General features: G+C 41.9%; 1 protein-coding gene across 2 annotated transcripts in view; it reads right to left on the bottom strand.

The window, feature by feature from the left end:
• slc25a26 (solute carrier family 25 member 26) overlaps positions 1 to 12,823 on the bottom strand; it is a 60,948-nt gene that overhangs the window by 8,607 nt on the left and 39,518 nt on the right. For both annotated transcript variants that reach the window (XR_006375089.1, XM_044170556.1), the window contains exons 6-8: positions 10,231 to 10,275; positions 6,186 to 6,255; positions 2,209 to 2,273 (exon numbers count right to left, since the gene is read on the bottom strand). Coding sequence is in view for 1 of the 2 variants with exons in the window: in XM_044170556.1 (XP_044026491.1) it covers positions 2,209 to 2,273; positions 6,186 to 6,255; positions 10,231 to 10,275 (180 nt within the window). In the remaining variant the exon portion in view is untranslated. The remainder of the gene's footprint in view (positions 1 to 2,208; positions 2,274 to 6,185; positions 6,256 to 10,230; positions 10,276 to 12,823) is intronic.

Genomic DNA, 12,823 nt, shown 5'->3' with positions numbered 1-12,823 from the left:
GTAGCAGCGTAGGCGGCGTACAGCAGCATGGTGCGCCAGGCACGTTGCCAGTGCTGCAGCTAGGGCGGTGTGGCAGGAGTCCTGCCCTGGAGGGGCTTTACACGTCCAGCTGTGCCCTGGACGTCCGCCCGCTTCGGGCTCGTCTGCGCCAGGCTGCCTACTGTACAACACCACTCTTTCATTCTGCCTGCCGTAGAAAAGAAACAACCTTCTCCTCTGCTGCCGTGGGACGGAAACTAATGTGACAAGTTCCAACACCCACATTTCCTCCCCTTCGACCGATCCAAACCGTCCATACCCATCAACAGCAGCCCTGCTCTCTCTCAGTCTCTGTTTCACTCTCCTGCCTGGACTTGTCATCCTTTACTGCGGTGGGAGTTTGTACAACTAAACCAAACTTAAGTCTGACACGATTTTAAAAAATGACATGTTATCTTTTAGGGTGAGGCACTGCAGGTGGAAATGGAAAAGTCCATTTTGAGATGTAATATGCTGCGTTAATATATTTTCTGGCCTCATAAGTTCACAAAACACATTTTCAATTATATTGTTTAGTACATTTCTATTAGTTGATTGACAGAAAATTAATTGCAACTATTTTGATACTTGAGTAATCATTTCAGTCACTTTACAAGCAAAAATGCCAAAAATTAGCTGGAAACACTTCTGTTAGCTGGAAACACTTCTGTTGTTTTGTATTTGCAGTGCGTTTCTGTATTTGGTTGTTTGTTGTGTTTTGTGTGTTTTTGCAACGCTTGGTTGTAAAATTGATGAAGATGTTTTCTTGATTTGCTTGTGTTTTGTCTATTTGCAGTGCATTTACCCTTGTCGGCCACCATACATTTTTTATATAATTATAATTACGATTTTGGAGTCTTTTTTCTAATTTTCTATTTGTGGAATGCCGGATAGAAAAATGGAAAATTGAAAAATAGAAAATTGGAGAGGTTTTATTTCTATTGGTGTCTTGAGCTGCCTGAGAGGACGGGGTCTAGATGTCCGACTCAACTTACGTGTGATTGGCTGGCTTTGAATTTTAGACGGTTGGTTGGTTAAAACAAGACATTTGAATATGTCACCTTGTGCTTTAGGAAATTGTCATGGGCATTTTTCACTATTTTCTGACATTTCCGAGACTAAGCGATTAATCGTTAATCGAGAAAATAATCGGTAGATTAATCGAAAATGAAAATAGTTAGTTGCAGCCATAATTTTGGATCAAATAAGGTCGTAAAGGTAAGGTTTTACAGCTAATACCCCCCCTTCCCACTTTTCAATTTGACTAATTAATATGGACACAAGTTTAACGGCAGTTTAGCTTTTAGTATACATAGTGCTGGGGTGTTATCAGCTGATATTAAATTTCGTTTCAGTTTTTTCCAACGTTTCTGTGTTGCCTTAAGTGAATCAAAAACTTGGCCTTATAAAGTTATAATAACCGAACCTTATTTAGGCAGCACAGGCCAAGTCCTTTGCTGGTGGTACATTACAGCAGCTGCATTTCAAATTATGTTTACAGGAAGTTTTTGTACCGTGCTGAGAGATCAGGACTGTCTGAGTGTTTTGTTAATTCCAGTATCTCATTAGTTAGGATGGGGGGGGGGGGGACACTGTGTCTTCTCCAAGGACAGTTGTGTGTGTGTGTGTGTGTGTGTGTGTGTGTAGGGTAGTGAGTTCAGAGTTACCCCAATCAGCCCCAACACACACACACACACACACACAGGATATAGTCTGGGAAGAGCGAGCCAGAAGTCGAGGAGGTGGGGAGAGGGAGGAAGAGGAGGGACACTTCAACAGAGGGGGGGGTTTTAGAGGACGGGCAGAGTAGAAGAGTTAACAGGAGGGACACTGGCCTTCTGGTTCACCTCTCAGTGACAAGCAGCCTTGAGATGGAAATTCCTCTGGAGCAGCAACAAGTCCTCACTCTAACACTAACCATGCACACAAACATGTCTTCCCAACACTGTCCATAGTCCAGATCAGATGATAGATGTGTGTGTATGTCTCACTACTGTCCTGATGCTACCTCGGTCCGCTCTGTCCTGTGTGCTGACACTGTTGAAATTTGCTCAGGCTGCAGGCTCGCTCAGCTCTCTGCCTGCGAGGCATCACCTGACAGCAGTGTTTAAAAGTTGCTGCCAGAGGAGGTGGTGCGCTCTATGTGTGTGTGTGTGTGTGTGTGTGTGTGTGTGTTTTGAGTATGTATACCTTTGCAAGCATGATCCTGGTCTTCGCCACGTCAAGAGGAGTGGTAACAAATGCCGCTACTGCACCTACAAAAGACACATACACACATTTAGCAAAGTGCAAACATAAAAGGCTCTCTCTACTCTCAGAACAGTCTTTAAATATTAAACATAAACCCATAAAAAAGTCAAATTACTTAACCACAGTACTTAATACAGTAACGTATTAATTCAGCAATAAACAGTGGAACTCTTGGCCCTCTGCTCCATTAAGTTCATAAAAATGATAATATTCCCCATCCAAGACCTTCCCCATTATTAGACCACAAAAACCAGACAGACACACTTCTATTCCCTCTGCCCCCCTCCTACTGCCTCGTCCAACCCACACCTTCCACTGAGCTACACACACACACTCACACACACTCACACACACACACACACACAGACTCATACGCTCACACACTCCCTTTTCCAACACACTCAATCACAAACATACACACACACCTAGTCGTATGCACAAAAAGCAAAAAAGACACACATTTGGATACATTCAGACGCACATTAACACAAAAGTCACTCACACACATACACACACATTCAGGCCCACAAATGCACACACACATACACACTATTGAGTTTTATAGAGCAGTTACACCCCAACTTCCCTCCAAGTTGGAAGCTGCGTGGGCGGCGCGATCCAGAGGTGTCCCCACTGAGCCGCAGTGTGTGTCTAAGTGAGAAACTGTGTGTGTGTGTGTGTCACAACATAGCAACTGTCCTCTGTAAACATATCCATATGGGCCACCGAGGGGCAATGTGACTTGTGAGCTGAGGATACAGGAAAACATTAGGATCAGTGTGGTGTAACACACCGTTAAGTTTTACAAGTTAATACTGACTGATTATAAGAGTGGATTTTAATGATTTCCCCCCCTACTTCGATGGATAAAACTTCAGCAAGGATAAAGGATACAGCCCTCTTACTGTAGCCTGTTTTGCAATATTCTTGGATAGCAGTAAAAGGGTGCATTATCCTAATAAATCTTACACATGGAGCGCTGAATTGGAGGATCTAAATTTGCCTGGAAGAACTATGTGATGTGATGAAGGTTAGACCCAAATCAGACGGTGACGTAATCTCGTCTCGGGCTCTGCAATTTCTTCTAGGCGGTTCAAACGGGGTCTAGTCCGTCGTAAGTCAATGCAGGGGGCTAGTGAAGATATTTGGGATGATTAAACGCGCCTGTGTGAGCATTTCCAGTGTCAAGCAGATTATGTATGAGTGAAAGAGAGAGTGTGAAGTGCGATGTAAGGGGAAGTGACTGAAACTTGAGGATCCCTCTTGGACAGCAGCTTGGTTACAGAGGGACGTGAACTTGATTCCTACCCTGGACCCATGCCGCCCCCCCCCCCGCCGCTTTTTCCTTCTCTCCTCCTTTTGGCTCAGATTGCCTCCACCTAATTTCATAATTCTTTTTCCTATATATCCCAATTAACAATTTTGTCGATATGCTGGATATGCAGACTGTCTGATTGCTTTGAGTTTAATAATCTAATACTACACATCTGTATATGTCCATATTTATTTACAGTTAGTGCATTATCATTAAGAGTTTGATTTTCAATAGCTTTAAAAAAGGTTCAACCCATGTGAGAGGGTATTTGTCCCTTTGTCTGACAACTCAAAACATGTTCTTACGACTCTTTTCGATCGTCTATTATGTTGTTTTTCCTCTGCATGTCTCAGTCTGCCAGCACTCATCCACATCTCCTGTCTCCTCTTTCTCTTATTCTATTCTGATTCCTTTCTTTGTCTTCTTCCCAGCGTGGACTGAGTCCAGGCAGTGTGGCGCAGGGCCACGTCTCAGCTCCTTGGGGTGCTGTTTCCTCATCCCCTCTTCTCTCCTTCACCTCCATCTCCATCTCTCTATCACCCCTAGAGCAGCCAACCTCAATCTTCCTGTCCTGTCTGGCATGTTGTAGCGTCACAAGAGTTATGGACTGAAAGCTATAACCGTCCAACAACTGCTCCACGGAGCGGTCTGCAGAACTCTTCTTCTTCTGAAATATTTATTTTGATTGTGGTTCTGCTTTTTCATTGCAAAAAAGGTGAAGACGGAGTGGAAAGATATCTGATGTGACGCATTTTTTATTCAGAGCTACATTACTGGAGGTACAGTACATGCTATGTTGCTACATGCACCTGGACCTACATTATTCTCTCTGGTTACAGTGATACTGTACAGCACAAGACAAACTGCGTTTTGAGTTGTTGTTTTTTCAGTTCAATAATTGTAGTAAGTGTTGTGTGTTTCAAATCAGCCCTTTGCCCTTTCTTCACTCTTATATCAAAGCCATGCATTCATGTCAGTATCTGACCATTTAATGTCTTTTTCCCCTGATGCCTCTTTATCAAGTTCAAACTTTATGCAGGAAAGCTTAATTTTATTGAAGGCATTAAAAAGGATCACAAAGCACAAACATCAGCATCCATAGTTTCATATAAAAATAAGTTATAAAACATCTTAAGAACAAAATATACAATAAACCCAGCGAATAGAGGTCAAATCTGATCAAACAAATGAACTGAATTAAATGCGCTGCACACCCACAAATGGGGGTTTTCACTTATTCTGGCTGATTAGACCTCTGCTTGAAGTTGGGAGGAGCTATGCTCGGCATTACGTGAGAGATGCTCTAACTTGTCCTGCCCTAACAAATGCAACTAAACTAACATGAGAGTCAGAGAGATGGCAGTCGAGCTCAGTCTATACACACCTCCACAGCTGGATCATCAAGGCATTGAAGGATTCAATTAAGTTTTTTGGTCGCATGTACATAACAGATGTCCTGGACCATAGTTTGTCACCCCCCAGTAATTTTACAGGCTGATGCCAATAAAATGATTGGGGAGTGACCACTTTTGTCAACCTATTTGTTTGTTTGTTTTTTTAATCAGACTAAGGCAACCATACCAGATTCAGTAACAAACAAAACTAAGTCATTAAAAGTTTGCACACCCTGCAGGTGTTTTTCTTTCTTAAAAAGAACAAGCACTTCTGGACCTTCTTGCAAATACTGTTAATATTTGTCTCCAAAAAATCATTATCAATCATAGTGCTCAGGGATTTATGATCATAAAACAATTTCCTTATCCTTGATAAGGGTGACACTGGGCTGTGACCTCTATCTTCAGATGGAACTCGTTACATTAAAACACAAAATCATCAAACACAGAACTATGCTCAAATTCAACATTTTACACATCGACAATCACTGAATCTCTTTGACGCTAGCATTTATCTCTCGGTTTCATTCTCTCAAGTTTCTGTCTTTTCCTTTCCCCTATTTGTCTTGTTTTTAGTCCACTCCCCTTCCTCTCTTTCACTCCTTTCCTGCGCCTTCATCGCTCCCTCTCTCTTAAACCACTTCAGGCCCCAGTGCTCAGGAGGTCGCACAGCTGCAGGGGCCAATACCCAGGAATCGGCCCCTCTCATCCCTGCTCTCTCCTCCCTTGGTTGTCTGTCTCTCCCCTGATACTCATCCAGGCTAAGACAGAACCATAAAAGTCTGCCATGGTATGATTTTCATTGGCTGAAGGGCTTGAGAACTGTGATAATGAGACCTTTTTGAGACAACAATGCAGAATCGCTGTACTGAGGATTGCTAATTTAACGCTGTAAGAAAGTAATGTTTACGCAAAAGGTTGGAATTGTCTGTTCTCCTTTCCCCTCCATTTATTCTTCTCTACTCCTTTCTCTTTTCATGTCTGATCTGCTGTGCAGGTGAGGATGTGATTTGCCAGTTGAGCTCACCTTTGTGCAATCTTACAAGAATGTGGCTTTGGCTAAACTTGTCCAGCCCTCCTGGCCATCTATTAACCCATCCATCCATCGATCTAGCCATCCATCCCTCCCTTCCTTCCTCCACCCCCTCTTTCCCCCCTCCTCTCGCTCTCTCCGCCTCTTTCCCAAAGCAGCAAATAATCCCCTGCACCTGCAAAAGCTCCGCACACTGCAGCCTGCCAAGAGTAGAGCGTGTGACCTTGCCTCCATGACCACAGAGTCTGGGAGAAAGAGAGAGAAATGTCGAGAGAGAAAGACAGGGTTGTCGATAGAGGAGGATGATGAAAGACCGAGAAAATTGGAGAAAGAGGGAGGGAGACAAAGAGAAAGAGAAGACTGTAGTTAGTGGAGATATCAGACACATTGAAAACACATTGTGAACCTTGGTCTGGTCCGGGGTCCAGGCCCGCGGCTGGGAACCGGGCTGTCCGGCTATTTTTGTGATGCCTTTTTTCCCCAGTGAAGTCATGCTACTTGTTTCCCAAGACCTGGGACGGGATAGGAGGGAGGCAAGAGGATATGCTGCAGCGCTCACACTCAATCATGCTACAGCTTTACACATTTTGTCTAGATGCCATCATGTTGAATTACAGTAGATCAGCACATATTCACATGCACCGATCAACACATTGTTTTATTTGGTAAAATTTTGGTATTGAAGCACTACAATATACAAATTAATTAGGCTATACACCAGGCGACTCAAACTCAAATTACATTGGGGTCACTGGCCAGGTTGTTCTGTCCAAGTGAGGCCACTTGAACAGAAAAAAACCCTTTAAATTTCAACTATATACATTCTGAAGCTGAGTAACTCGTGTTTCCCTTTCCTATCCCTTGTACATAGCATACTGTTTCGTATGTTTAGTAGTGTAATGCTGCTTGAGACTGTATTCCTGGAGAACGGCAGCTTTCTCCCTGTAGAAGAGACAGCTAGAAGTAGCAATGAACTACAGCTATCCACCCCTCTTGAAACTGTCTGTGCTCCAGGTCAACTTTTCATTTAGGTTTAGAAAGATACATTTGAGTGGCAGGTGTGCTACAGTAAACCAGAGTGCTGTTGGTCAGTGCTAAAGTCTTTATATTGACAAATTGAGCAGTTAGATGCAGCTTGCTAGAAGTTAATTGAGCAATAAAAAGCCAATTTTTATGTACCGATTTTTAAGCCTTGCTAAAAAATGTAATGATTACACTATAATAAAAGATTGGGGGAGTGTGATGAAACTGCCCCGCAGTCAGATCTGGTCTGGTAGGATGGCAGCCCTGCTATACAGAGAGTTGCCAGTTTATTAAGTGGACCTGTACAATGTAATGCTAACAGCCCTACAATAAATCCTACCTTTGTGATGTTTAAAATGACAAAGCATCGCTTTCTCTGAAATTCAACCAATTATTGAACCATCTCACAATGATAGTCGAGGTTGACAGATATCAAATTTTATGAATCACACCTGGCAACAGTGAAACAAATAAATACACAAATAATAAAATTATGGATTAATTGGCAAGTGCATTTATTTTTGCTGACAATGCATCACGTAATTATTTTGACGTACATATATATTTATTCTGACATTTTACAATTCAGTTAGTATTTACTTGAGTCCAAATTACCTCGCAATAATTAGTCTTTGGAAAATGTACTTCTTTTGAGTATTGACCAAAGGATTACACAGCTTTACAGGTTCTACAGGTCAAGCTACACTGAAGAGATTTACTTGAAAACAAAGCTAATGGCACAGAATTTTGAATTTTGAGTATAAAGGTAATGCATATGTAAGTACTTTCTGTGTCTGAAAACACACCACAGGACTGCTTGCCCAAATGCAACTGGCTACTGAGTGAAACCACCTGATGTTTTTGTTTGGAGAATGAACTCTTCGTCTCTTTTTCTCCCCCGACTAGTTTCAGCAAAGAGATGAGGAGACTGACTACGCAAGGTTAGTCTTTGTATAAAATGTGGACAGCTGGGCTGCCTCGGGCACTGCAAGGTATGATTACTTCTCGGGGAGAGCAATTGAGCAACAGCATGGAGCGATTACTAATATTTTCTTTGTCCATTCCTCCCCTGCGAGTTTAATCTGTTGCATGTCATCTCATTCTCCTACTATCTCAAACACATGTGGACATCACAAAAACCGTGCACACATGCAGACCCAAACAAGTAAACACACAGAAAAAGACAAAAAGGAGCAGAACCGGCAGACAGTGTGTACGAGCTTAGGATGTATCATGTGTATTTCATTAGAGGGCAGATTAAAAAGGAGATTTTGTTTTCCACATCAAAGGCCTCGCGCTGGGGGATTCCTCTCTGTCTCTCTCCTTCTCCAAATCCCTCCATCCCTTCCTCTTTGTTTCATGAATAAATAATAAGGGGTAAACCTGGGAAAACAAACTTTTTGACCTTTGAACCCTTGTGTCAGGGTCAGAGTTTGCACCTGGACGACTTCCCACAGGAAAGAGGTGGTGGGTCTGTGTGCATGTTAGTGTGTCAGCACATCATGTATGTGTTTGTATTTTTGTGTGAATGTATGTGTAGGGAGACAGTATTTGTAAGTGCTTTCATTGGTTAAATTTGAGTTCGCATCATGCCTTCGATGCAAAATTCCTTGAATTTTCTGTGGCTCTTTCTTGGTGTTCAGTCATAACCTAAAAGTGTTACACCCTCCTATTTTGCTAATGTTGTTTTTGAGGTCAGAACAGATGGGGTAAACTCTTAAGCCTTACTCTACAGTTGCTGTTGGGAAAAACAACTGATTGAAAACCACAATATTGTGAAATTAAAGTGTGAAAAAACAGTGAGAATTATTCATATGGATACTGAAGTCTGGTGTGAGAAAAGACTTTAAATATGTATACAGTGACCAGTGTGTAAAATTATTCTTTCATATCCTGTGACTTGCCTGAAGAATGTATAAAATTCCCTGACTTTTCCTTTCTGGAATATTCAGAAATTCAAGGGCGAGTTGAACTTAATGCACTCTACTAACTTACTCCTCTTCCAACAGGCATATAGCTGTTGGTTGGTTGGTTTTCTCCCTTTCCCTCTTTCTGATTCTCTCACTGACAGCTGTGCTGGCTCGGTGCGAAGTAAAAAGAAAAAGGCCATAACGCAGCACATTACTATCCCACAAAGCAGATGGGAGATCATGCCACACACATGCACTCTCTCAAATTCCTTCACTCTGGCATATTTCGAACTAAATCACATTATTCTTGTTTATGAGAGCCTCTGAACGTCTTGGTGGTCACTCTGAAGGAATGGCAGTAAAAACCTGTTTGGTTGCAAGTATCTGCTTTTTCTTTTCCTTCCGCGACTAGTCAGTTAGTTTCTGCCACTGTAACTGAGGAAACGCATCATTAACTATTCAGAGCACCATGTTAATACAGAGGATACATCTGAGAGGACTGGGAGTAGGGAGTCAATGGATGGAGAAGAAGAAACAGAGAAAATGGAGAGGAGAGGTCCAGATTCCACCAGTTCAGCTCTCCGCCAACGGACATGTCCAGATGGCCTGGAGAGAGAGGGCCTTTGACTGAGGGACAAAGAGACACTTGTGAACGACAAAATCTAACTCTCACAAATGCACAGACGCACAGATACATACACACACACAGCTGTGCAGTGTATTGTTCGTCTTAGCTCGGCCGTTAGCTCCTAACATTGATGGAATGTTTGACTGTCCGCCTCTCGAGCCCTTGAGACATGATGTCACTCCAACAAAATGCCGTCTTTTCAAAGAGAAACAGCTTTTTATGTGTTCAGGGCCACACAATGAAAAGAGAGAGAGGAGGCAAGGAGAGAGACATGGGAGAGAAAAAGACATTAAGAAAGAAAGGAAGAAAGATAAAGCTAGAAAGAGACAGATATGCAGGACTGGATATGCTCATGATAAACTGAAGGCTGGTTTGATGGTAGTCGTGACAACCCATTAAATCGGGGCGTAAAGTCCCATTCTCCCCTGGTACAGGAGAATACAGAGGGTGAGCTCGCTGTAAATGTGCCAGAGCGTAAGCACACTATTTAACTTTACTACGGATTTATCACTGAGAATAATTACTGTAAATGATTGTACTGAGGAATGGTGGAGAGTGTGTGTGTGTGTGTGTGGGGGGGGGTGATAATAACGCATAATAAAGACAGAGAGGGAATAAAGTCAGTTAGACAAACATTTATGGAAAGATTTGATACATACCTTTAAATATTCCCAAAGTGGAAACTGCACTAGCGAGAAAGGGATCTGAAAAACAAGAAGGCAGAGTTTTAATCATCAGGATTATCTCAGCATTCGTTTTTGATTTTCTGGAAGTTCAAGTTTCATCTTTAACCTCCAATCTCCTGCACTTGTCATTCCTGCCACCTTTCTCTGTTTCCTCTCTCTCTTGTCTGACTGCTCCCTTGTTCCTTCTCACTGCTGATGATTAATGAATGAGACGGGCTGTGGTCTGGCAGTCCTGAATGGATAGATGGATGGATGGATGGAGCAAACTTGGAAAGAGGAATAGAGGAATGGACAGAGGGCTCTAAAGCGATGGTTGGAGTGTGAGTGTTGCCACTGGAAACACTAAATCGGCTCAGGCAGGAAGTTACAGCGGGAGGAAATCAATGGTGGTGCCAAGGCAAGGGGCAAATGACACACAGTCAGACCACACACACACTCACACTCACACACTCTCACACACAGCGGCAGCCGCGTGCACAGGAATGGGCATACTTTATATAAACATACACATACAAAAAGACACACAATAATTCACATAGACACATGAATTCTCTGATTCACTTTAGAGACACACACACACACACACACACACACACACACACACACACACACACACACACACACACATATCCTTTCATTTTGAGCTGCAGGAATGGCAGAGCAGAACAGGAAGGAAGAGAGGGAACAAAAACAAAACCAAAGAGAGGAATAAATAAAGTGACACTGAGTTGTGTCACCACTCTTTGATCACAGCAACAAGAGGATCATTCATCCATCTGTCCCGCCTCCTCTGACATGTTCCATCAGACTACGTTAGCACATCGGTAAAATCTGGACTGATCCAACTCTGAGTCAGCCAGAGCACAAAGACAATAAGTGAACTGTGTTTATGCCACTTAATGAGCTTATTAAGCACTTAGTCCAAATGAACTGACCTCATATAAACACTCAATCTGAAGTTGATTAAGTTAAAGGGTATCTGCTTTCTGAGAGCTGAATATAAAACTTATCAAGTTCTTTATAATGACTTGGAGTTTTATTAAAGGCCATTTTAAAAACAAAAGTAAAGACATAAAGCTGTCAAAATGAGTATAAATTCAATTGAGCACAGCAAATTCTGTTTCTGGAATTAACTGATAAAAGACCTGATGTCCTACTGTATTGAAAGTAATGACAAATAAAGAATATTTTATTGTATTACTAAGCCTAATGTACATTAAGAGGAGATATTCAGAAAAAAAAGTCACCTGTCGTCATCCAGTGAACAACATAATACCTCTAGCAACTATTTAAATGGTCTAACATGTCCTCTTTTTAAAAGATTAAGACTTTTCATGCTTGTAAGAAACTTATACCGGGCATCTCTAAATTAAAAAAAGCCTTTATCACACAAAAATGATATTGCTCCTATACAGATATTTAATTAAAATCAGATGTCCATGACAGGCCAATAGTGTACTGAAATCAACATTGTAGTGAACCTAAATGTAGACAGAAACACTGACATGTGACTAGTACACTCTCCGACTGGCCGTCCGATAAGCCCCGCCTCACTGAGGTACTGTTGCTACACCTGTCAAGCTTTCCCTTCTAGCACTACACATAATGACAAAATGCAGTTTACCGTGATAACGATGGCAGATCTGCCACTCGAAATTCACAGTCATTTTTCAGCATTGCTTATCTGCAAGTAATACAGACTAGTACTGAGCAGCCCTATGTGAGTATATTTTGAAACCCTGGTTCCCCCTATATAGTTCAAGTACACACTATGATAAAGATAATAATAATATTCAATTGTGAGGCACTGTACTTTATAGCCCCCTCCTATGTTATGTGTTGTATAATGTGTCATTGAACTATTCTGTAGTTTTTGTTATTTTTGCTGTATTTTGATGTTTGTTTCCTTTTTTGTATGTCTATCTTGTACAAATGTAAAAGTGTAAATAAAAAAAATTTAAAATAATGCTATAACTGCAACTTGGCTTCCACACAGTGGATGTTCCAGTCCTGAACAGGTATTTGTCTAAATGTGGCATGCTAATGTCTGCTGTGTATGTTAGATACATGCTTGATCCATCCAGTGGAAACTATTGGTGCCCATCTGGTCTATCCGGACAGACAAAAGCAAATTCTCTCAGTCCTTGGGAGACAATCTAAATACTTTATTTAACGTAGGTCTGGTATCCAGCCCCCTGAAAGTGGAGTGTTATATGACGAAGAGAGTATACCGCTGAAGATAAGATCTGGATCTGGAAAGACTGATGCACCAATGATTTATGACGTGGCTTGACACCCCTGGCACACTGTCTGTCTGTGTGTGTGTGTGTTGCCTGGCAGAGATGGAACGTCTGAAAACCACATGTGGTCTGATTAAAATTGATAATCCATTTATAGTTAAGGGAGGGCTGAGGGCACACACACACGAGCGCGCACTTGAAACGTGTATTAACCTGAGTAGATGTAGCATATGGCAGAATCCAACCACGTGTGTTTTATTTATTTGAGTTCTAAAATCAAATATACAGGGTGTTGTGAGCTAATCGCTGTAGTGTAATTTTTTTCC

Source organism: Siniperca chuatsi, linkage group LG2 (assembly GCF_020085105.1).
Source record: "Siniperca chuatsi isolate FFG_IHB_CAS linkage group LG2, ASM2008510v1, whole genome shotgun sequence".
NCBI classification, from domain to species: Eukaryota; Metazoa; Chordata; class Actinopteri; order Centrarchiformes; family Sinipercidae; genus Siniperca; species Siniperca chuatsi.
Note: the sequence above shows the minus strand (reverse complement) of the source record. Positions and strands in the feature narration are given on the sequence as shown.